Genomic DNA, 25458 nt, shown 5'->3' on the forward strand with positions numbered 1-25458 from the left:
TAAAGTGATTGCATAGCCTTAAGAGAGAGGCAAAACATTAATGCAAGAGACAGTTTTTATTAGGTACACCTTTAGCTGCTTAAGTAGAGTAGCTGTAAAATAAATACCTTTGCTATGATGTCTTCGGCAAAGTTGCTTGATATAAGTTCTTCTACAATGTTGCTGAAGCCTGCAATATTTCTTCTTATCACATTCTGAAAATAATTTTTGAATCACCCTAACAATATGAGTCACTCTAATATCACCCACATCTGAAGATGGCCTATTTTCTATTTCGATTATAGAGGTTTTAACCCTGGGGTCAATGGCCTTTTTTCTGGTTAGATTTTTTTTTTAAATCCAACACTACGAGCAAGGGTTAGGAACGGAACCCAGGTGAGCTGGCAATCGATTTACCAACAAAGGGATTCCATGAGAAACCGGTCGACCACAAAATATGACCATCGTCGATTCGAACGGAACTTTGAAGTTGTGTTCGGTTTATGAATTTTCATGATTTTCTCTGACAATTGCAATATTTTGATACAAGAGCAATTTTTCGAAAGGGCATAGGTATTTCTACGCCCATTAATTTCAATTTTTTTTGTTTCCTTCCTGTTTTTTATGCAGCAAAATTTTTTGAGAACGAGTTACAGGGGATGGATATTTCTGTGCGAAAAAAATATACACTGAAAGAAATGTTGTGTCATTTTTCACAAAAACAAAAATTTGTGTTAAAAATTTAAATTGCACAAAAACAATTTTTTTCTAAATTTTAAATATTTTGTCAACAAAAACTTAAAGGGAAAAGAAGGATTTTGAATGTAATTTTTTGATGGTATCGGTAAAAAAGTTTTTCTAACAATAACTTTATTCGTGTGTTTCGATTTCATACTAATAGACATACAAAACTATAATTTTATTTCAGAATATAATTCTAAGTATCAGTTTAAATCAAAATGCATTTAACGAAAATCTTCCAAAGTTTTCGAGATATTTAGAATTTTGTTCCAACAAAAACAGTTAATTCGTGTGATAATGCCCTTTTTAAAAATTATTCGCGTTACCCTATCATAAAATATCAAAAATATAATGTTTATAGTTTTAAGTACGTGAAAGAAACTGTTTTAGTGTATTTGGATCATGGAGAAGCTTTCGATAAAAAAGTTTTCCTAACTACAACTTTTGACATATATTTATAATTCATGCTATTTGCAGTCAAAAATACAATTATACTTTTTGAATATAATTCTAAACGCTAATTCAAATCAAAATGCTAATAACAAGAATTTTCTGAAATGTTGTAGTTCTCGAGATATTTTAAATCTTGTTTTAACAACACAATTCTTTTGTTTTATTACGACCTTTTCAGAAATAATTCGCGTTACTCCATCAACAATAATAAGTTTTTCAAAAGGTTGATAACGTTTCCTGTAACTTTCTCGTTGACATCAAGGCGATATTGTAATTAGTTTTACCTCGTTCCTCGAGCAGTACAGTAGCAAGCCTAAAATGGAAATAGTAAAAATTCTAATCGAATGATTTTCAAGGGTGTATCATAGTAAAACTCCTTAAATGTCTATTAAAACCAACTGATAGACACATGGTTTCTTCAACTAAGTTGTTTCTTATGATATTCTCTACAGCTTTGCTGAAAACAGTATTTTTTTTATTTTCATAAATGACCAAATAAAAATTTTCTTCTCAGCCTTTGGGGGGATTAATCTCCAAACTAATACTTCTATAAAATGGGAATTTTTAATAACTAACTTCACTGAAGACACTATAGTTCAAAACTCGTTTTTTCGTTGTCAAAATAATTCCGATCACGTTTTTTCCTATTGGGAAATTGAATTTCTTTCAATTCCAGCTCCCTGTTCCAGAGTTACGGGTTTTACCCTTTGCGACGTGATTTTTTTTTCATTGTTAATACTGTTATTCTTAGCTTTATATAGGTTGTCGGGGTAGCTGATTCTGATTCTGACGTCGAAAATGTAAAATTCAAAATGGCGGATCCAATATGGCGACTGTGCTTGGCTCATTTTCATGTTTTTTATGTAGGCCTAAAATTTGTTACAGGAGGGTTTTCGGGGTCGCTCATTCTGATTGGAAAATGTGAAATTCAAAATGGCGGATCCAATATGGCGACTGTCGTTGGCTAAATTTAATGTTTTTTATATTGGCCGAAACTTATTACAAGAATGTTTTCGGGGTCGCTGATTCTGATTCTGACGTCGGAAATATAAAATTCAAAATGGCGGATCCAATATGGCGGCTGTGCGACCCAAAAAAAACCCATAAATCGAGTTTTATACTGTTTTAACGAAATTTTCCTATTTCGCAAAATTGTTGCCATTTTGTAGCCACCATTTTGAATTTTTAAATTCTGTTATCAGAATCGTAATCAGCGACCTCAAAAACCACATAATCTATTTTTATGCTAGTTGATAAGTTATACCTGTTTTTTCAGAATCTTATATAGACCAACATAATAATGAATTCCATTCTTGCATGTTTCGATAATTTTTTTCGAAAAAACTAACCTTCAAAAAATTCTGCAGAAAATTTATTATTTAGTTCAATTTTTGAGATACTTGCAAAAAATTTTTAAATCTCTAGGACTTTTAGTTCAGACACTCCGAATTTATTGAAAAAAACCTGTTTTAATCCACCTAGTGGTGCAATTGTGCCTTTCTCATTTATCCAAACTACGATTCCATGGCTGGTTATGTTTAATATAGTGATGGAACTGTCTATTAGATATTCAGTGCGATTTACACATACGTACAATGAATTGACAGCTACGAACTTGAGTTGCTATGTGTCGACGCTGAAACACTTGAAACCAGTGGCGCATCCAGGAGGTGGGTTGGGGGGTTTGGACCCCGCCAAAAATTTTCAACTTGTTAAGAAATTTTAAATTAGTCTCTCAACTCAAAATCATTTGAAACCAAATTTTTCACTGATTTTTCAGACCCACTAGGAAAGTTTATTCTAGAGGAATTAGAAAATTTTATTCGCGTGGAGGGGTACTTGATGAGGGAAAGGCGGTTTTGGAAAGGGTGGTGAGTTATGTGGGGAAGTGCCCCTCACCGAATCCCCCTAACTACGAACCTTTTTCAAATACACAAAACCTATGTAAGTCAAAAAAAAAATTGGCCCTCCGGCCCGGGATTAGGTTGACAATGTTCAGAGTGATTGCATAACCTTTCTATACGAGAAAGGCAAAAATGTGAATTTGCTGTGTGTCCGCACTCTTAAACCCGTAACTTCGGAACCGGGACTCGGAATTTAACGAAATTCAATTGCAGCCTATGGGAACGTTGTACCTTTCATTTGAGACTAAGCTTGATGAAATCGGTTCAGCCATCTCCGAGTAACCGATGCGCTTATTTTTGGTCACATACATACATACATACATACACACATACATACGCACACACACAGACATTTTCCGGATTCGACGAACTAAGTCGAATGGTATATGCCAGACGGCCCTCCGGGTCGGGATTAGGTTGGCGATGTTCAGAGTGATTGCATAACCTTTCTATAGGAGAAATGCAAAAACGAAATTGTCGAGTTTTAATTGTTTATCACTAATAGGTAATTGACAAATTCACATATTTTTTTGTGCTACTTGTACTCCTTACACCCCTAAGAATTGATATTGAAAGAATGAATTCGTATTTATACGTCCACGCTAACTAGAAATCCAATAAAAACTTAGGAGAAGTAGGTGGGATGTATACGTCCCGCTGCGTCGCAAAGGGTTAGGAGTGCGGTCACGCATGAAATTCCAATGTAAATCGGAGTCAGCAAGTTATCGAGAAGAAGCAAAACTTCATAAAATGTGTTCTAAATTGCTTGGATTTATAACTTAAGCTTGCTGATGCTCAATCAAGTCCACATTGACCACTTTGGACACTTTCGGCGGAACCGGAAGCTTTGCGAAAGTGACTAAGTGTCTGATTTGAATTCACATCTGCTTCTCAGAAATGTGTTACTCGATTTTTTCAAATTTAGTCTCAAATTAAAGCTACAGCTTTCTATTTTTGACTGCCATTAAATTCCATTGGAATCGGAGTTTTAGTTCCTGTGTTACGGGTTGAAGTATGCGGTCTCCTGCGAAATTCTCATATAAACCGGTATAATCATTATATTTAAATGATGTAACACTAATTGAAATGAGTTCTTAATTGCTTGAAATTATTGGTTACTAATTGCAAATCAAATTCTCTTTGGCCACATTGAGAACCGTTGAGGATTCCGGATTCGGAGAAATGGCCAAGTTCCGAAATTAGATTCACACTTGTTTCTTATATATTGCTAATTGATTCTCACAATCTTCGTCTGAAATGATGGATATAGTAGTCTTAGTCTCAAATGACAGGGGGGGAGAGTTATGTAGTAGTAGTTTTAAATGAAGGGTATAGTATTTTTCATCACCCTCATACACTAAACCCACATGACCAAATAAGTTAGCAAGAAGACAACATTGAACTAATGCCAATTGAACTAACTAAGTATGGTATATTTGGTTTCGAGTGCTTAAGCGTCGACACGTAACCTATCAAGTTCGTGACTGGCGAGCCATTGTATATAGGTGCAAGGTGTACTAAGAATGTAATAAACTTTTCCACAATTTTTTTTAACATAACCAGTCATGGATTCATACTTTGGACAAATGAGAAAGGCACGATTACGCCACTAGGTGGATTAAAACAGGTTTTCAACCTACTATTGGAGTCAATTCCAATGCCCAGAGGACACTGCTCGAACTACTTGGTTCAAATGAACTGGCTGAATTGATGGGTTGATCTAAATAAGAAAGTGTTTGTCGTAATATTGTAGCTTTGTAGAATAAAGTTCTAAAACTTGAAAATAACTTCGAAGGTCATAACGTTTCGGAGATCTTGTTCTAACCCAATTCTTTTCTACATAAAACACTAATAAGATAACTGAATTAGAATTAGTAATACTTAGTGCATAGTAATGTTATCAATTGAACTCCGATTGTAGAACCAAAGAAGGAAAAGACCTTACTCTGCAAGTATTTTCTTAAATAAATAAATAAAACCTACATTGCATTTTGTTTATGGTTAGCAAGTCTCATTTGCTTTTTAAATTTATGGTTCAACTTCCATGATTTTAGCATCTTGTTTGAAAGGTGTAACTTTTCCAAACCCAGAACTCATTTGCATTTTCAATCATTCAACTTATTATATTTTACGATTTTTAGAACCAATCTAATTAATGGCCTCATATTTGATTCGATATTCGTTTTGCTATTAGGCTCAGGGCAACCGACTGCCGAGATGTCAATCTTAAAAATAAATTACCCCGAACAGACAAAACGACCCAAAGAGAATAAAATAATAATAATGGCAAAGAAAGTCACGATTCTATTCAACAGGACCGCTATTCAGAATTCACCACTGATTTTACGCGTGAAACCATATCACACCAGCGAGCAAGGCTGGCAGGCAAATGACAAAGTTTCGGCAATACTTTGCGCGATATGAGAAACGATAAAGTGGAACAACATGCTGCTCAATCTTCTGGAGCTGTTCATGTATCATCGAGACGAGTAGCTGCGGCTGCTGCTGCTACCGGTGGTTGTGGGCGTCTGTTCAAGTGCTGTCGATGCTCAGCAACATTTCTCACGGGGATGATGGGGGAAAATATCTGAATTTCCACAAAAAAGAAATGAGGTCATACGAAAATCCTTGTGTCTAGCATTTTTTGGATGAACATTGTCCCAAGCGGTTAGTAAGCAGATGTTCAAAATGGGTCTATCGATTGTGTCTATATCAAGGATTTGCCGTTGTTAGCGCGAGGCGCACGTAACAAAATTTTATCCTCCTTGAACCACGATTATTTATAACTGACGTGATTTTTGCGTCATGTAATTTTCCGATCGTAATTAACCAAACCGATCCCATCAATCACGTTTGGCGTCCGGGCTTTTGATTTCATAACAGTATCGTGTTCAAGTGTCTTTTGCTGTCTCCCAAGGGAATGATGTTTGTGCTCTTCTCCCTTTCTGGGTGTGCACGGTGGCGGTGTTCAAAACAACTGACGGCGTCGTCGGTCCGCGATCCTGGCTCAAATAGTTTATAATGTACATTTCGCCTCAGTTCGCCCGGCCAATCGAGTTGGGTTTGCTATCATTTTCTGCCATCCGAAATTTCATCATCAAAATATCAGAATGCTCTGGCGACGGAGGAGCTCCTCCAGCTGTTGCAACGCGAGAAAACATCACCGTCTGTCTGTCTGACTGTCTGTCTAATCGCAAACACTTTCGAGAGTTTATATTTAGAGAAGAATTTTAATTATATTTTATTATTCACACACACCCTGTAGCACAAGCACCCGCGGCTCTCCCGGTGAAACTGTATCAACACAGACCGTGTTTTGATGGTTGAGACTGTACACTACCGACTACACAACCGTAGCTATATCGGGTTCGAATTACTACGGGACGGGGATCTTCGTCTCCTAACCTATCTAACCTAGCCGGCGGATTCTCCCTCGACAATGTGGTGGTTTTGACGAGAACAGGCGCAATCTGTGGTCCCTGGACTGCTGGTGATACAATACCGCATAATCCTTCTCGGAGAAAACTGCGACAAACTATCTACTTACCAGCCAGCATAAGTAGTTAGTACCGGTGTTACTCAGTGGATACCGCGCCGGAGGCACTCGCAGGGCAGGGTTCTGGTTCTTACGGAGCGGTTTCAGCATCGTCGCTAGAACGTTAGACACAATGTCATCTCGGTTTCATTACGTACGGCTTGCGCCATCCACGAACAAATGTGCTGGTGATGATGTTACTAGATGCGCTTGTCGGCGACGGGGAAAACTATGCTAGTGGATGTTGCGAGTTTTAAGCTGTCAGATAGTTAGACTGACGGGGGGGAATTGCCACATGAAGCCGGTGTACTTATTAGTCGAGGGGATTATAATTCGTGATTGGATTTAGAATTAGTTGAACTTTTGCAAAGCATAAAGTGAGGTTGCACGCGTCGTTCAAGTAATCTGGTCTGAACGTGCTTTAAAGTTACCGGATTTTTCTTGTCGCTGCTCATTTGAATTTGTAATGTGTTATATTCAATAAGCTTATTCATAGAACGCAACCGAAAAGTTGAAACTTTCGAGATTTGAGTTGACCACCTTGAGTTTGACGAGCATACATGAATCAATTTTAATAGTGGAAGATTCTTTTTTCTCGCCAAAATCCCCAATCCATAGTATCTTCATGCATAATTCTGAATTTCTAAAACCGCTTCCCGTTTAAAGCGAAAACCCCATCAATAGTCTATCATTTTTTCATGCTGCGTACAACTTTAACATTCTCTACACTCATTGATTCATTCCATTGCTCTCTCGACCGTTCTTCTTCTCATTATTATGCCACACGCATCGCCACCAACACCACAGTCTGTTTGTTTGATCTGTTCATGCTTCAATCGCCGAAATATTGATCATCCAGGGCAACGCCCGGTCCTGTTCTCAACTAGCTAGCAGCTAGTAAAACATGGGTAGGCCCACTCACGCCGAGATACGACAAATCCAACCGCCACCAAACAAACAAAGAAACCTTTCAGCATTCGCGCTATGCCAACGATATTTGCATAAATTGCTGATGACATCCTGTAGCATCAGAATGAAGAGAATCGTGTGCCCTTCCCCAACCAATCGCTGTCAGACAGCCAGTAGTCTCCACAAAGATCGTATGCTAGTAGGCAGCCGATTGTTTCACTCCGAAAGAAAAACAAGAAAGGATTGCGGGGACACAGTGATGATAAGCGATTTCCCTGCCGCATCCCCTCTCGGGGCGCGCGGGTTTTTGCCATACTGCAGGCGAAGACTTCCGGAAGGAAAACAAAACAAACAAATAATTGAAATAAAGCTGCCAAAGGATCATGCACACATCCAGTACCTTTTAGGGAAAGGTGGGGTAAAATGCGCTTCCTGAATAAAAATTATCTTAGCTCAAGAATGTTAATCGCGAGTGTTGAATATATCCTTTCATTATTTTCAGTAATCTCACAGTAATAACACTGTTCGACAAAAAAACGAACGTGATTGTGCTGAGTTTGTTTCTCGAAAAATAGAAAGAAAATGGTAAAAAACGTCATTTTCCGTTTGTTTCTAGTACGTCAGGATCGATTTGTATGAGCATTTAAAGTTATCTTGTATTGTCAATTTTAAAAATGGCCACCCAACGGGCTGGAAAATTCATAAAAAATAAAATGATAGTCACGTCAAGTAAATAGATGGGTATGTTTGAGTGCTAAATTGAATATCGCAATTCGATTTCGTATACAATGTAAGATTTCCCAATTCGGCACATTTTAAATCGCAAAAACTCAAATAAATGTTCAAAATTCTGCACATTTCAAATTGCGAAAACTAAAATAAATGTTCAAAAGCATGCGATTAAGATCACAGCATTTCGAATCCATCCATTTTTGATTTTGTGTCTTCGAAGAAGTTTGTAACATAACACAGCTCATTTTATGGAAAAAATAAGTTCGGTGATTGATCCCCCTAGAAGTGAAGAATTAACCCTTAAAAAATTAGAGACTTGGTGTCTTCAGTTAAGTTGTCGGGAACGAAATTTGAAACAAATTTGGTGAAGACATGACATCGCTGCGTGTTTTGCTTATCAAGATATTAAACCATATGTAGGAAATTTTCTTAAATCTGGTTTTCTTCAATATAGCATTTTATTGTAAGTGTTAGAGATTCATACCTGGGATAAAACGCGTATTTCTTTGTTCTGCCGAACTTTGCAGAAGGTCGCCCAGAAGCAATATTAGAATATCGTATTTTAAAAAGTTTTACCGTGTGCTTGACGGCAAGCTCTAGTCTACAATTTTTCTGATTAGAAATTTGTAGTGTGAAGCTCGATTCTGGTGGTCCCTAGAATCTGGTAGCAACACGTAGAATCTGACGCGTGCTTTAGATGGCGAATAGAAGCGAAGGGATATTCTGACCGCTGACAAATTGAATTATATTCGTTATCAATTTTTCAACTAGATCCAGACCGATGCAGTATCCTATAATCTAATAAATAATAATAAATATCGTTCAATGCATTAAATTTATGGGAGAAGCTGCAGCTTCTGCACGGAAACCCACTTTTTCTTCATGTCTTTCTCTGATTTGACCTCCTTGGGATGCTTCCGTAGTGCCTGCTTCATAATTGCCCAGTATTTTTCGATGGATCTTAGTACCGGTGCGCTGGTTTCATACCCTTGGGTACGAAAGTGACCTCGTTGGCTTCGTACCACTCCAGGACAAGATTAAAATTGTGGCACGAAGCTAGATTCGGTCAAAAGATCGTAGAGCCCTCGTGTTGCTTCAACAGAGGAAGCAGACGCTTCTGTTGACACTTCTTGAGATCCCCCCTTTCACAGCCCCGGTAATCACGAACGGCTCATTGCGTTGTCTACATGAGCGGATCGCTTGCCAAATCATGCATTTATTGGAGAACTTTGAAGCTTTCCGCTTTTTTACTTCCTCCGGTACATCAAACTTGTGTTGGGCGGTGATGAACAGTAGGTCTGAAAGTTTCCGAAAGTTCGCCTTGACGTAAGTCTCATCATCCATGATGAGACAATAAGGCTTCGTCAGCATGGGTGTACAGTTCCCGGACCCGTGACTTTTCCAACGTATTTTGCCGTCCGTCACAATTTGGAGCCATGTTCAACGTATGCGGTCCATTCCGGTCCTTGCCTCTCTGAATGAAAGACTTGGACAGATTCGACTTTTTGGCCACATCCCTGATTCGGCTTAAACGCTTTCACTACAAGCGTGTGATCCTGATCACTAACATCTATTCTGACCGAATTTCTGTTTCCATTCGATGCTCTGAGTTTGGTAGTAACGCTTTATCACACGATTTACCATTGACTGCACGATTCCGAGTTATTTTCCGATGTCCCGATGAGAGAGAGAGAGAGTTAAGGATTTGCTCGCGCAAAATCAATTGGCGTCATTGCTTTTCGAGTGACGCCATTTTTTTGCAATTTTCGACAACTGACAGCGATAAAAATACAGTGTAAACAGTACACTCTAAACTACTTCTACTCAAATGTTCAAGAGAAAAAAAAAATGTCCTATTGAACATAAGTGTAACTTTTCATATTGAGCTGTAATAGAAAGTTACTTTAAGAAGTCGGTTGAAATACATATCGATAGTTGTGCATCGAGGAAGCCGAGAGGGCTTATTGGGCCTTTTTGTGTTACATACTTTTGCCTATTTTCACATGACCAAACCAAAGTTCAGCCATTTGAATGTTTGTATCGTGTTTGGAATACTAATTTCCATTTTGTCCATGTGCTCTTTGCTTTGGTCTTTCTCTCCTATCATTTAAATTTTTTTCACGTTCTACGCATGGCATTACCATATCTACTATCTTTCTCTAATACTTAGTTGTATACGATTCGTAAGTCCATCCATCCATTCACTAAATTAATGTCTAATTTATTTATTGATTTTCTTTTGATGTTTCTCGGCGGCACTCAAAAGCACACATGTACAAACTGTTACACGGTTATAGACACGCATTAGTAAACGCGAAAAAATAATTTAATAGTTTGGTAAAATTTACCACAATAGATCTAAATACTGGGGCCACATTATGGAACCATTTCGAATCGACATTTTCATACAAGCTTGCATACAGTAAACCTTCCGTTTCGAGATGCGCAATGCCACCCCTGGTGGCAGTGGTTCGTCTCCTACAACAAAGGCGAAATGACAAACACGCTAGTATACGCGACATACGAACGCTGACGCGATAAAAATAACACCCACAATTTTATACAAATGCTTGAATCCTTCGCAATAATACAAACCCTGTTGCAAACGCGGTAAGTCACGTATTCCCACGCCCACGAACTCCCGCTCTCGGCGATTATGTCAACGTCGTATCATTTACGAACGCGGTCCCATGTACCAACATACATTGCCCGATCTCGCGTGGTCATGATCATACGCGTACGGTAGCTCTCACGTTTAAGTATGGAACTAATATACACTAGACAACAAGCCTCAGGCCACCATCTGAAGCGTTTAAAAACCAGAATGACGACACCTGCGAAGATTCAAAAGCCCGCGCGAATATACAAATGGCTTCTTGGTCCTATAGACGAATTCAAACACGCAAAGTTATACACACGCTAACACACGCGACATCAAAACTCCAATGCGAATAAACACATTAACATAGAAACGTTCGTGTCTTTCGCGATAAGATACATCAGATCACGCATGCGATCATGTCATCGCCATCATTTGCGCATACCTACGCCCACATTCTCGCATGCATAGAAACGTCTAGGATCAAGTAGGGGAATTAGGGTTAAAACCGACACCTTAAGCTCAACACTTTTTCTGGATTACCACAAAACCAATACAATTACAATTTCCACGCAGAATTCTTCTTAACAAGGCTCAATTTTGTCAGTGCTTCAGAAAATTATTTTTAATTAAAAATTCTTGATTGCAAAACTTGGAAAACAAAGTGACTTTTTCTAGGCACTGTGGGGAAAACCGACACCCTATAGGGGTAAGACCGACACCCGCTTTAATTTATTTTCTTCCACTTCATCAAAGTCTTTATCTTTATTAAAGATGTGATACACGATTTAATGAGCTGTTGGAAGAAATAGCAAAAGCTTCGATAGAATCTAATAAGCAAAAATTCCAATTTTTGATTTTTAAAAAGACTTATAGGAAACAAACACAATAAAAGTATTTCTGTGTCTTTCTGCGTTTATTTTAGTGTGCTAATAGTGTGATTGTTACAAAGATCCTCAGCCGCAAATAAACATAACCATCTTAACAGTGTGCCGGTTTTACCGCAACAAAAGGGAGTCGGTTTTACCCTAACAGCGCATTTAAAAAGCAATAAAAAATATTGAATTTCTCAAACTCCTCTTCGATCTTTTGGTCGGTTAAAACCTTAAAATCTGCCTACAAAATCTAACATCCAGACGAGTATGAACGCTGCTGTCGCATGTTTTATTTTTATGACATGTGAAGTACTAACGTAAATCCCTTAAAATCGTACTAATAATAAAGTACCATTATGAAATGAATAAAAATTTGATATCTAGTGAAAGTTGTGGGGTGTTTTACCCACAGTGTCGGTTTTACCCATAATTCCCCTAAATATGTTAGCATAAATGAATTTATAAAAAAGCCGTTTCAAGGGCGATTAGACCAGCGAATTTATACACACGAAGTTACGCACCCGCGGCATACAAACGCCCACGGTATCGAACACGTTAATATACAAACACTCGATCCCTTCGCGTTGATACACAAAGACGTACATGTAATCGCGATCATCCACGCACAGCTGCGCCCAAGGCTGCCGCAAACATAAAAACGTCCCGATGACTTAGCTAATCTGCCAACAGCGGTCTCAAGTGCGAACAAATAAACACTCATTTCCACGCAATCATGACGTCTATACACCCGCACATTTCAGCCGTGCACACAATATCACGATCAGAATCACGGCTCGCTGCAATTGACTTTAAGCAGTGTTTGAGTGGGTGACATTTACCGTCTAGCCTGCGTGAGTGATTCTGATCTGATTCTGATTTGTGTCTTTTAAAAGCGAGGCTGCGAGAATCCAACTGAGTAAAAAATCTTATAAGACAACTCACCGTCCCGTAGACTACAGACGAGCACAAAATTCCCGCTATACAAATGGCTGATACTCCGTACGGTTATGAGGTATGGTCCTCGAAGCAGCAGACTATTCAGTACTCAGTGTGCTTGAGAGAGGGACTCTGCGTTCAATGCTCGGTGGTGCAGTAAAAAATGGAGAATAGCGCAGACGCATGAACCACGATCTGTACCAAGTACCAAGTACCAAGGACATTTTGACGTTGGAAGATTGACTACAGTGAGCTGGATATGTGGCGCGAATGACGGAAAGCAACCCGCCAAAATTTCACTCAGAGATCGTGGAAAATGTCGTCGACTTCGCCTGATACTAGAAAGATTTACGTACGGCTGGAAAATGGCTATCCCAGAACCACATTTGATCATGATTCGGAGCACTTGGATTATTCGACCATGACGATGATGAAGTTGAATTTTCTTTAAGTACACGACAAAGCTAAAAGAGAGTCAGATTTGTGTTTCGACTCCATTTCATCAGTACCATAAAAGATCGACTTGGCGGTTAGCCCCGGAACGAAAAGAAATTTTGCCAAAATTTAAGATAAATTGTTTGAAAACGGTTGGTTGATGTCTTCTGAGATGTTTGTGGAGAGTCCAAAACCTTCATTCAAGAAATATGACTACTGTGATTAATCCACCTTAAAGTGAGATATTGACTACTTTATATTTATTAAAAACAAGATGTCTCCTGAAGAATTATAGAACTTGTTTTGGTGCACACTTTTACTGCCCATAAAAGCGCTACCGTTCCATTCGCTCGGTTCTCTAATCTGAGTCATCTATTGGATTATATTGTTAATTACATTCATTTACAATGCACATTAAAACTACCAGTTCTTTTAGAAAATTTCACGAAAAATATCAAAACAAGGTGGTTCCATTCACGAGGCCTTACTGAAAATTAAATTTTGTCCAGCTTTTTACTCGGCCAGTTGCTTTTTTATTATAAGCCTTATTTGCATTTACATGCAGTATACAGGAGACCAAACATCTCTATTTGTATTACTCTCGAAGTTATAGACCGTCGTTTGTTAATGTCCTGCTAGATTTAAAATATTGGTTTTTTAGTGTTTCGGCATCATCTCGTCAGTAACTAACACTAACTTAATGCTAGTTAGATAAGTCTATGCCAGCACCAAATTGCGACCAATTAGGCACTTAAATCCAAAAAGTCACAAGTCTTGCGTGAACGCTTAAACAACTGGCTGGTACCGAGTGATATCTCGGTAGTAAGCGCAGAAGTTCACGTTTCCTGATGAGGAAGATTGAACCGAAGGTTATAATCCCAAAAGACGATTTTGGCTCCATATTCCTTATCAGCAAACAAAGCAAAATTCTGCGCTTGCTACCGGGACATCATTTGGTACTAGCCAGTTGTTTAAGCGTTCACGCAAGACTTGTGACTTTTTGGATTTAAGTGTGATTTTTGGATGGATACTAACTGTTGCCAATTTTGTGCTGGTTTAGACTTATCTAACTTGCATTAAGTTTGTGTTAGATACTGACGAGGAAAATCCGAATCTCTAAAAAATCAAACTTTTATGTTAGGTATTGTGTCCTTAAGAACAAAAAATTGGGGTGCCCAAAAAAATTCCAGTTTGGGAGGTTTAACACACAGCCCTTACGTTTTTCTCGTTACTCTTCAACTTTAGCTTTAGGATGCCCTAAGAAATAGTTTATGTTGCCAAATTACACATTTTTACAGGAAGGATAACAATCTATATTTTGTGATTTCGAAGATATTGGATAATTATTGCTTAAAATATCCCAAACTGTAGTAGTAATAACGTCTAAACAGGCAAAATGAGCAGCCAGTTCTAGTTACAATTAGAAACGCAATATCCACAGATTAAAATTCAATACATTTCATTTGTTTAATGTTGTATCCGGTATTTACAACGCTCTTACACTGTTTTTGTCAAAAAATAATTTTGAAGATACTCGAGATAGAATAATTGTCCTTCTATGAAAGTTTTGTTGTTTGGTGATACGAACAAATAAAACTTCTAAAGTATTTCATAAAATAAGTACAAACAATCCATCCAGAAACAACAAAAAAATCTAAAATATGTAACGAAGGCCCTTGGTGTCTTCAGCGAAAATGTTCCCGAAGGCAATCTCCACAATTTTTCCGAAGACGTCAGTTGATTACGTCTGTCCGAAAGCAAATTTACTGGAAAAATCTTACCTTCGGACGAAATAATCACTGAAAGCACAGCACCAAAAGGAAGGCTTTGATATTGTCTATATGTATTTTGAAGACATGGCAAACCGAACCGTTTTTCAAACAAATACTTTGAAAATACATGGGGTACGCCAATGTTGTCGTAAAGAAAGTTATCCATTTTGATATTTTTGCGGAGCTTACTGAGCTCATTAGGATGAAAATTAAAAGCCATTTTAAAGAATTAGCTTTAAAGTGGTTCTTTTTCGAACAGCAAACAATAATTTTAAAAGTCTTCCGCGAAGTTGTTGGAAATAACTGAAGAAATTATTTTATTTTATTTGTTTTATTAAAAAATCTCATTTCACTTTGAGAGGGATTAATAATTGAAATCGTGACACCATCTGGAGGGGCTTTTCTTCATTTTTTTAAGAAGACATCATCGACCCAAAATAACGATTTAGACAACAAAAATAACCACTTTCTAGAGTGGTACATTTTATCCCATATTTCCTCGTAGAAGAACCTGGTGTTTGTGATAGGCAGAGACGTCGTGGAAAGAATATAAAATGAATCTTTGTTTTTGCCTCTATCCACGCGCACAGATTTCCGGGAGGTTCGTGGGATGGGATCGTGCATAGCTGTGGGAGGAATGATGTAGGATTAACGTTTTCTCTCTCTCTCACTCTCTCTGTCCCCAGTTGTCACCAGAACTTGTTTCGAATCCTTTTTTTTTTTCTTCATCGGCAAGCTGGGGTAGATTCATTCTAGCGCTCCTACGTCGAAACAGTTCACTCTTTATTCGATCTGTCGAAACGGATGTCAATAACGAGTTACTTATCATTTTTAGTGTGACACTTTCCCGTGCACTCTCCGTCTTTTTTGCTGAATTTTCCGCTTAGAGGATGGGTACAAATGCCGTAAGAAAGCGAGATGGTCATATCGATTGTGTGACGAACATTTAGAAGTTGCTCGTCTATGTTTGTGTTCTATTTACTCATTCGGAGGAAATGGTAAATATTTTTTATTTATGTGAATGCCTTAACATATTCTCACTTCTCAATCCTTGTTTAGATATACTCGTTATATTTTATTGTTATATTGCACAGTTTCGACAACTACCTCTAAGTGTACAAAGACATCGAAGAATTTATTTACCCATCGGTTTTGCATGCCTACCTGACGTAAGTAACACAAAAATATCCTTTGAAATCGTCTTGGCATTGCATATTGAATGTACCGATTAGGGTCGTTCATAATTTGTCGGAAGCATGAACATTTCTTTTTACAAACTACCGTAACGGACTTTCATCCAAATAAATTCGAGAAAATTTCAGAGTTCATCGTCTAATCGCTATGGTGAGAAAAGTAGGCCGTGTGGTGTCTGGCGGGCTAAAATCTTTTTGCGCTATTTCAGCCAACAATAGCACCACTGGGAACCTGCTCCCATGTCGTAAAAGGCGACTAATAACATGCCAGAAGTTCCTAGGTATTGCTCCGTACCGAAGACAACCTGAACGGACCTTAATATTTTGCAGCATAGCCTTTATCCACTCTGTATTGAGTGAATCACTGACATATCACTGACTTTTCTGATTCGTCATTCCCAATTGTGTACCAATGGTTTAGGTTTCTTCTGGCAGTTTTGCAATAGCTGTAAAGGATGAAGTCTAATTCTACACTGAGTAACAGCAAATATTATTATACCGGATCTTCCACGCCAAGGTATAACTTTCAAAGCTTTGGTTTAAAAACCACATTCCCATATCAAACTTTATGTAGGAAATTTATTGGCCAATTCGACGAAGCTGTCGAATTGCACAAAGTTTTTTGTGTGACAAGCGAACTGTAGATGTGTCGAAATAAGCCAGTTTTTTTTAGATTAAGTTTATGAAACACTTCAGAACTTTACTCTGTCAGAAAATGTAGGGCCACCAGAAGCTAAAACTTCGTAAAATCGCACTCCGGGTCCTTTCTTCAAAATTATCCAGTGCAGTACTGCAGGTCTTTGCCAGTATTGCTCTTCTCCCATCCATTCACCGATGGATCATGAGCCCTTGGCGTTGTTTGTATTATATTTATTACGCATAATAAACATGTCGTATGCATGCAATTTGGCATTTAACCCAATTATGGAAACGTGTCTGATAGGGAGAGTGGAGATGCCAACTCGTTATTAACATTTCGCTGTGAATTTCTCCACATTCATTTGTGATATCTTTTATAGTTTTTGTACGCTTGCTTTATACTGCAAACTTTGGAAATGATCATTGAAGTGTTAATAATAAGCAATACTCCCGATGGTCGGCTGTTCGGAGTTCAAATTGCTCGTTTCGAATTCTCGGAAAGTGATTGCGAGCTTCTTTCGTACATATTACTAAGATCATATTGTCTTTAGATGAATTGATACCTCTATTATATTCCACGCGGCTTTGTCCCTTTATGTAACCCCCCACGGAAGAATAATTATTAAAATGCCTATTCGAACGGCATTCATATTTCTACTGGAGGTCGCACACTTGAAAATTTAGATCTAAAATGAAAAGACAAAGTGCGTGAGTACTTAGCTAAATCACAATATCTACCAAGATATGTCCTGATTCATTTCCCTACATACTAGCATCAATCCTATCCTGCGGCACTTGTGGATGATGCAGAGATTCGGTCACAATAGTCACAAGTGTTGAACTAACATTCCTTCCCATCCCAGGACCTGCATGGGCGTGGCCATCTACGTTATTGATCATGCTATAATATTAGTCTCTTTAGGTTGCACGTTGAGAGTGCTGTACTGCTCCCAAGTATCATACAATTGGTTCAACATGCAATTTCAACAGGCTTTGATCATTCACGGGAAACTCACGGGTGGTCAACTAAGCTAAGCTAATCACTATGTTGAGAAAAGTATTACCAACGCGCCACTGTGTTGTCGGTTTTTGGAGAAGACTTGCAGAGTTCGTTAAAATTCGAAAATATCGAGCTGTGCCTAAACTGGTATTATTAAACATATCAAGAACCATTCGACTGCGATTGCGGTGAAAAACTTAAGTCTCTTCTTTCGTAGGATTGTTTACACTACAAATATCATCAACAAATATTCCATAACGAATAACACTTGACCTCGATGATAGAGTAGTGAAACTAGGGCCAAGTTCCCCCAGGTGGTGCCAATCTATTAATATACTAAACAAAATATTTTCTGCTCAATTCAGTTTTGATATGATCAGCTTTGACCAAGTGAAATATTCAAAACGATTTTTCAACCCCCGAAATGGATAAAGTAAATTCCACTTCCAGCTTGGGGAGCAGGTAGCCCTTTACGACTATCGTAAAATGAAGATTTTTTTTGGGGATATCACTAAGCTCATACTTATCTGGTGTGCTGGGAAATGAATATCCCTTTACTGTGCAGTTCTTTTCGGTAACTTTTGCGATGCTTCATTGCTTCCTGTGGGATGATACTACGGATTGCAGCTTTCCACTAACGGTTACCTCTTCTTTACCTTCCGAATATGCTAGAGAGGGTAAAAAAGGTTATATAAACATACGAAGAAAAAAAAAACAAACTTCTCCAACCGCGAGTTGTGGCTCATATCAAGGATCGACCGTACAGAGGTAATAAATTAGAATGTTTCATCTAAATCGAATTGTGCACTCTCCAGGGTGTCGTAATACGAACGGGTGCGTTCCTCTTTGTCATATAAAATGAGCACTGACGGCGCAACAAGACCTTGCGGTAGATGCTTTACCTTTGAAAATCACTCTAAGCACTAGTGTGAATAACAAAGCAACAAAAAACTCCAGATTTATTACCGCCCGCAAACAACCCTTATAATTTATTAAATTTCTATGTAACCAGTGCGCACAATGGTCGTTTCTCCAAATATAATCATCATATTAGCGCACACGTGCGTGCGTGGTGCTGCACAGGTGATTCGGAAGCCGTTCCCGCCCGCACCCCCAGTCAGTGGTTGTTTAAAAATAAAACAACACATTGAATCGGATTCCGTCGCAAGGACGGGGGGGGGGGGAATGCCATCTCTGTGAGTAAATAAATCAACGTTCGTGTCGTACTTGCGACAGAAATGGCCACCCCACCGCCCTCCGCCCTCGTGTTCGCCAATAAAGTGAAACGCGCGCTCAGAGCTGCATCCGAATCTATAAATATCCTCCAACCCACCCAACGACCGAATTTTCTATCAATGAAATATTGAACCGACGACGAAGCATTAATTTCGGCTGTTTGTATCTTTTTTTTCTTCTGTTGCCTTACAGAACAACAACAACAACATCAACGTGACAGACGAGCCTCGGCGGAAGCGCGATGTTGCAACCAGGCCAAACCATATTCTGCTGTTCACCATCATCAATCCCGTCTATCCGATCACAGTGGTAAGTCTAACCCTAGAAGCGTAGTTTCCCTATGTCAAAAAGGAAGGAGTGAGGGGGATAGACAGGGGGCTGACGAAATGAAACTTTATCCGATTATGATAACTTTTTTTTTACTGACGAGGAAGAATTATGATTCGGGATGGAAGATTTATTGGATTTGATTGCGTTATTGTTGTATTGGTTCGTTGGGTATCGGTATGCGTTGACTGACATTTTCCTGCTACATTTTTTTCAGTTGAAAGATGGGTTGATTCTGTTTGGAAGAAAAACCGAGTGGCTTAATTTGGGTCCAAAGAAAGGATTACCAAAATTATGATTTAATTTTCTCGTTTGAATAATTTTTAAAAACGCGAATATTTTGAGAGATTTCTTCTGCGAAGGTGTAAAGCTGATTTTTGTAATCAACTTTGTTGAAGACATTTTGCATTTTTTCAATACTTTTAATACGTTGTTTTGATCGACCTCATAATTTTAATATTTTAACTATTTCAATATTGTTCCAACTCGTTTGTGTTCCAAAAAGTTATATGTGTTATCAAAATACACAACTTTTTGAAAAATATCATTTACGTATTTTGTTTCCTCCTATTCTCATGTGTTCTAGCACTCACATCAAAATTTGCTGACAGCGAATAGATGCATTTTGACGCAAAATTACAGGAACCCAGAGATGTTTCACCGGCTTGGCTGTTTTATGAAATGGGCGTCTCCTTGTCCCTTAGGTCATTTCTAGAATGACACCTTCTGACACATGTCTCATTTGCATATATCTGAAAGACACTAGAACCTTCTAGAACCAATCCCACACCACAGTCTTTTTTCGAGCCATCAGTATAATACTGTAAGGTGCCTCGCGGAACCGGACAGCTCTTGTCCATCCATTCAGTTTAGTCAGGTATGACAACCTCGAATGGAAGATCATTGACCTGCTTAATCGCCATGTTATCCCTGAAGATGTTGCCGTGCAATAGTTCCAATTGTAGGATTTGAAGATGCTCCGAAAAAAACCTACGATAAATACCGATACAGATTATACATCCGTCGAGTACTACGTGCTACCTCCTTTTTAATGTGGATATGTAATGGAGCTAAGTCTAGCATTGCTTTCAAATCAATTGTTGGGGTAGATTTCATTGCCTCTGTGATTGCCAGCCAAGCCACAAGTGTAAAGCCAGCATTTTAAGGACATAGCTCTTTTGATATACTGGTTATATTATTGCTTCAAGATATTTTTTTAATTTTTGATTATTGAGGTTTTAACCTTAACGTCATACGCCTCGCCTCTTCGGGTTAGAAAAATCTCTAACCCTATGTGCGGGGTTGGGACTTGAACCCAGGTGAGCTGCGTACAAGGCAATCGAACCAACTACGCTATGCCCGCCCCCACTTCAAGATATTTTACTTCCGTAGCAAATTCGATACTGGTTCTTTTAAGAGTAAGTGGTTTTAGTTTAACTTTAATTTTGCTTGTAAATGGAATTGACGTAATTTATTTGATGGATATGTGCTAATGTTTTCCTTTTAACAATATTGCTATACCGAGTTTAGATCATTTTTAATGCGGTCTGAAATCGTAGATGCATCCATGCGCCTAACAGTGATGACAAGGTCGTCTGCGTAACCGCGTTACTTCAAAATCTCAGATCCCTTCCAATTCGTTGAGGAGTCCGTCCACTAGCTGTAACTACAGAAGGGGTGACAGCACTCCTTCTTGAGGGCAGCCCCTAGTGGTTTTAACCGGTTACTGTCGAGCCTCCCAACGAAGTTGTCCCAGTTCGGTGTTGCCAACATTTCAGTTTCCCGTCTGACAGTGGATCAGTATAGCAAAACAAAAATTTGGTCAGGTTAAAATAATGACGATAGATTTTCAACATCCTCAGCAAAGTAGTTTACAAAAGTAGGTTTCACAAGTTTACCCAAGTATCCTTTCATTATATGTGCTCAAAAGACTTGTTTAAAAATTAGCTTACTGCTAGGGGGACTAATCAGTGGAAATATAATTTCAAAGGGTTTGTTTGTAAAGCCCATAACATTCTTCGATAATGATATTAGCCTAACCCAATTAAAACAATTTAATAATCTCATGTTTTAAGGGAATAGAATTAAGAACCGGTCTTATTTCTAATTATTCAGAAGCAGTACACAATTGTCCATTTCCCTTTAATGATAAATGGCATAAGTATTACGTTGATACATACCACGATTGTTTCGGCAGTCGAATTTGGCAATTAATAACGAAAAACAACAAAAGCGTTTTTTGCATATTTAGTTATCCATGGGTTACCCTAGAGTTACCAGAAAAAATGACCCCCGTCGGTCCAGGGATTGCAGCACTCCACTAATGTGAAACATCTTTTTCACCTTCCGAATATGCTTAAGGAAAGGTAAAATAGTCGAGAAGAAATACGAAAAAAAAAACGTTGTGAGTGGTGAGTCATATCACAGGATCGACCCAACAGAGGTGATAAATTAACACGTTTCATCTAAATCGAATTGGGCACTCTCCTGGGTGTCGTAATACGAACGGGTACGGTCCTTTTTATCATATAAGACGGATGCTGATGACACAGTAGGACCGTACGGTAGATGTTTGAACTTTGATAATCACTATGTGGTTGTGAATAACAAAACAGTAAAAAAACTCCAGATTTTACCGCCCGCTAAACAACCCTTGTTTTATTTAATTTCTATGTACTGGGGCGCGCCCATATTGTCATTTCTTCAAATAAACAAAAGCGTTATTTGCATATGTGGTTGTCCCCGGGGTGTACTCTAAAGTGACAAGAAAAAATGACCCTCGTTGGTCCACTCTTGATTCGATTCCTAGTTCCTAAGTCAACTACTGGACCAACGTGCTTAAAATTTGTATGAAATTTTTCGACAATCAAGGAGAAAAACCACTAGATCGCATTTTCATCGCTAAGTGAAAATAGGGAAGATAATTTAATGGTCAACAACTTTGTCGAAGATTTCAAGTCCATCCGACCTTCTTCAAAATTATTAAGCTTTTAGCGAAAATATGTCTAAGTCAGTTTTAGTTCCAGTTTTAGTCTAAGTCAGTTTAGTTAGTTTCAGTAGTTTATGACTTATATTATTTACTAAAATTACTTTGAACGTACTGTTTAGCTGAACTAAACCGTTTTATCGCAAACAAAAAAGTTCGTGGAATTCCATGACTGATTCAGCACTATACACTGTTTGGCCCCATGCAAAATTATCGCAGACATCACTTCGTTAAAATTATAATAAATTCTTCTACTGAAGCTTGGCTTTGGCAAAGTTGTAGGCAATAAAATTATCTTTCTTATTTATTTTTGCAGCAATATTCTCATGTATGCATTGCCACCTAGCGGTGAAAATGCGATCTAGTAGGTTTTCTGCATGTAAATTGTTGGACAATGCCATACAAACTTCAGACACGTGGTCCGGTCGCTAGAATTGTCAGACATAATGGACTTTTTGTATAAAATATCAAGCACTATTTTGAGAAACCGTTCCTAATCGGTGACGGTGTCAGGTGGTAAGAGCATTCCAGCTTGCACTTTTTGGATCGGGTGTAATGCTGGAAGCTGACCAGATACGATCGACAAAAGTTGCCTTTTTGGAATTTTTAATAGTATTAAGTAATCCGCATGTACTGTCATATGAGAAATTCGACAAAGTTGACCATGGAGGTAATCACAGTACTAGCTGGCGTCCAAAAGGGGGTAACTCAACATCGTGTCTTGTAGAAACTCGAGATTTCTCGTTTACCGACGTTTTAAGAAAACGTAGATTCGTCATCTAGAAGTGTTTAGTACTAGCTTATATATCGCTGAACTTAATATAAAACCGATTTTGGGTAGATTGCGCTATACGTTGACGTTTCGGCCTAAATAGTCGTTCACGAAGGTGAGTGCCGCTGAAATACATGCGATGTATGTCTACTTTCTATATAACATACGTTTCATGCACCACTTTATATTATTGAGCGCAAAATTCCAGTGAAAGTTTGTTGTGTCTATATTCAACATAGGCCGAGAAAAACTACCCAAAGCTTGCATGTTTTTGTCTGATTGTGATAGATTAATTATGGAATTTGATGAGACGAAATCGAAACGCAAATTCCATAACTAATTAGATATAGGATTTGCGCTCTTCTCAATGGTTTTTTAACAGTTTTTGGAAGGGCCAACTCTAGTGCAATGATTCTCAATCTAGGATCCGCGGACCCCTAGGGTGGCGCTAAAAGGTAATATTCAAATTCAAAGCTTTTTCACAACAAACAGAAAATAATATACTGATAGCAAGCAAAATTGATCTTCGCAAACAGTATTATATAGTCGCCTCCCGCTGTGCAGTGATATGAACTACAAAAAAAGTGCCCATTAAGCGGGAAAACGTAATTTAGATTCATTCCTCTTTGACCAGCAGTCATGGACTGTTGAACTGTTACTAAAAGTGAAAATAGATCTTAATCTCAAGCAAGTAGCATACATACAGTTACACCACGTGGGAAACTGTGTATAGATAACGTTCTAAAGTTTAACCCAGGCAGAACAAATCATTGCGAAGAACAACATACATTACGGTGTCGACTGTAACAACGTTAACACCAAGATCCTGAATATATGGATGACGATAAAATTGAGGTGCGCGCCTACACAACCTAACACCGCACATTAGCCCAAAACATATTAAAAACTTTATGTCACAATACGGAGAAGTAAATTCGTTACAAACGATACTTCAGGCATGTTTTTCAGGGGCATTACTAATGGCGGTCCTGTTGTTAAAATACGGTTGGAACGTAACGCTGTGTACTTACCCTGGTCGAATTCCTACGCGCCAGCTTTGTAATCAGACGGCACATTTCGGAAAACAATGCTTCGGAGTCACTAAGAAAACATTTTTTTCAACAGTTCTTGACAAAATTAAATCATTAGCCCAATCAATAACTGATGCACTTCATATATCAAAAATTACTTCCTGTACCAACAACGATTGGTTTAGTGTCTCCAAACCAACAACCAGCAGAATAAAAACCGATGAACATGGGCTTACAATAACGCTCCGTAAAATCCATTAACGCGAATAATAACGCGAGAGAAGGCAAATGGACTGATTCCCAAGTCGTGGTGCCCAACGCAACTAATGCAATCATGCACGAAAAAGGTTCTCAATCCGCATCCCCAAGACCCTCCTGTCCGCAATGAATTTGTGTTATTTTTTTATATAACAAAAATATATAAAAAAATCGGTGTTAAGCCGTGGGGATCCGCAACATACCGGGGTGATTTCTAAAGGGTGAAGGTTGAGAACCACTGCTCTAGTGTTTTTGCACATTTTAATCATAGTAACTTCGGTTATTTTCGCTTTTCGAAGGAACAGTTGTTTTTGCAGCGCATATTTTACTTCAGCAAAATTATCCATTTTGATAAAAAAAAGAAGTGAAATCACCAAAACTAAGTCCTTAGTTGGTTCAATAATTGTTTCGATAGCTATTTTGTTAAATTCTAATTCCATAACAACAACGGCGCCCGAAAATGCTCGCGATCGCATTATACTCATACGAGCGCTTTTAATTTTCTCTTTGAAACAAGCCCGTGCGAGTGCTGCAAAAACTTGCGATAAGCAGTGAAAATTACAAAAAAACTGCCAATGGAAACGCATGGTAATTACTGATATTAATTTTAAAAAATCACCAGAAAAAATCCAAGAATGCTTGCACAGCTTTCAAATAACATAGGAGAATGATCTGAAATGATTTCACTAGTGAACGAAAGAGAGAAGGAGTGGAAAGAGTGGTTTCTTATATGGTGAAAGTATTCAGATTGGCTAAAATTCAGTCAATATATCAACCGATTGAAATATGTCATGAAGTTTGACTTACAACAAGACGGGTATTATAACCGATCAAAAAATATCTTTTTTTGACGACGGAACTAGGTTCCCGGAATACCCTGGGGTGTGTCCAAATCGGCCAAAAAACCCTCAAAATGTTCTTCACTGTACTTGTTTTGTGGAATCATGAAATTTGACATGCCCCAAGGTGGCTTTTATAACCGGTCGAAAAGTGCCCGGAGTACCCTGGGATGTGGCCATTTCGGCCAAAAGCCCTCAGAATGGTTTCCGACGCATTTGTTTTACAAAATCATAAAATCCCCCTAAGGAGAACAAATGGGTAAACACTAAAAATTTCTCCCCAGGGGAAAAATTTTGATGAAACCAC

The 25458-nt window shown here is 38.3% G+C and overlaps 1 protein-coding gene across 1 annotated transcript in view; it reads left to right on the top strand.

Annotated features, from left to right (window-relative positions):
- Positions 1-25458, top strand: part of LOC131689555 (heterogeneous nuclear ribonucleoprotein L) — an 803699-nt gene that overhangs the window by 251860 nt on the left and 526381 nt on the right. The window contains exon 2 of the mRNA XM_058974744.1: positions 19131-19247. Within this exon, the coding sequence (XP_058830727.1) occupies positions 19131-19247 (117 nt within the window). The remainder of the gene's footprint in view (positions 1-19130; positions 19248-25458) is intronic.

Source organism: Topomyia yanbarensis, chromosome 3, assembly GCF_030247195.1.
Source record: "Topomyia yanbarensis strain Yona2022 chromosome 3, ASM3024719v1, whole genome shotgun sequence".
Taxonomy (NCBI): Eukaryota; Metazoa; Arthropoda; class Insecta; order Diptera; family Culicidae; genus Topomyia; species Topomyia yanbarensis.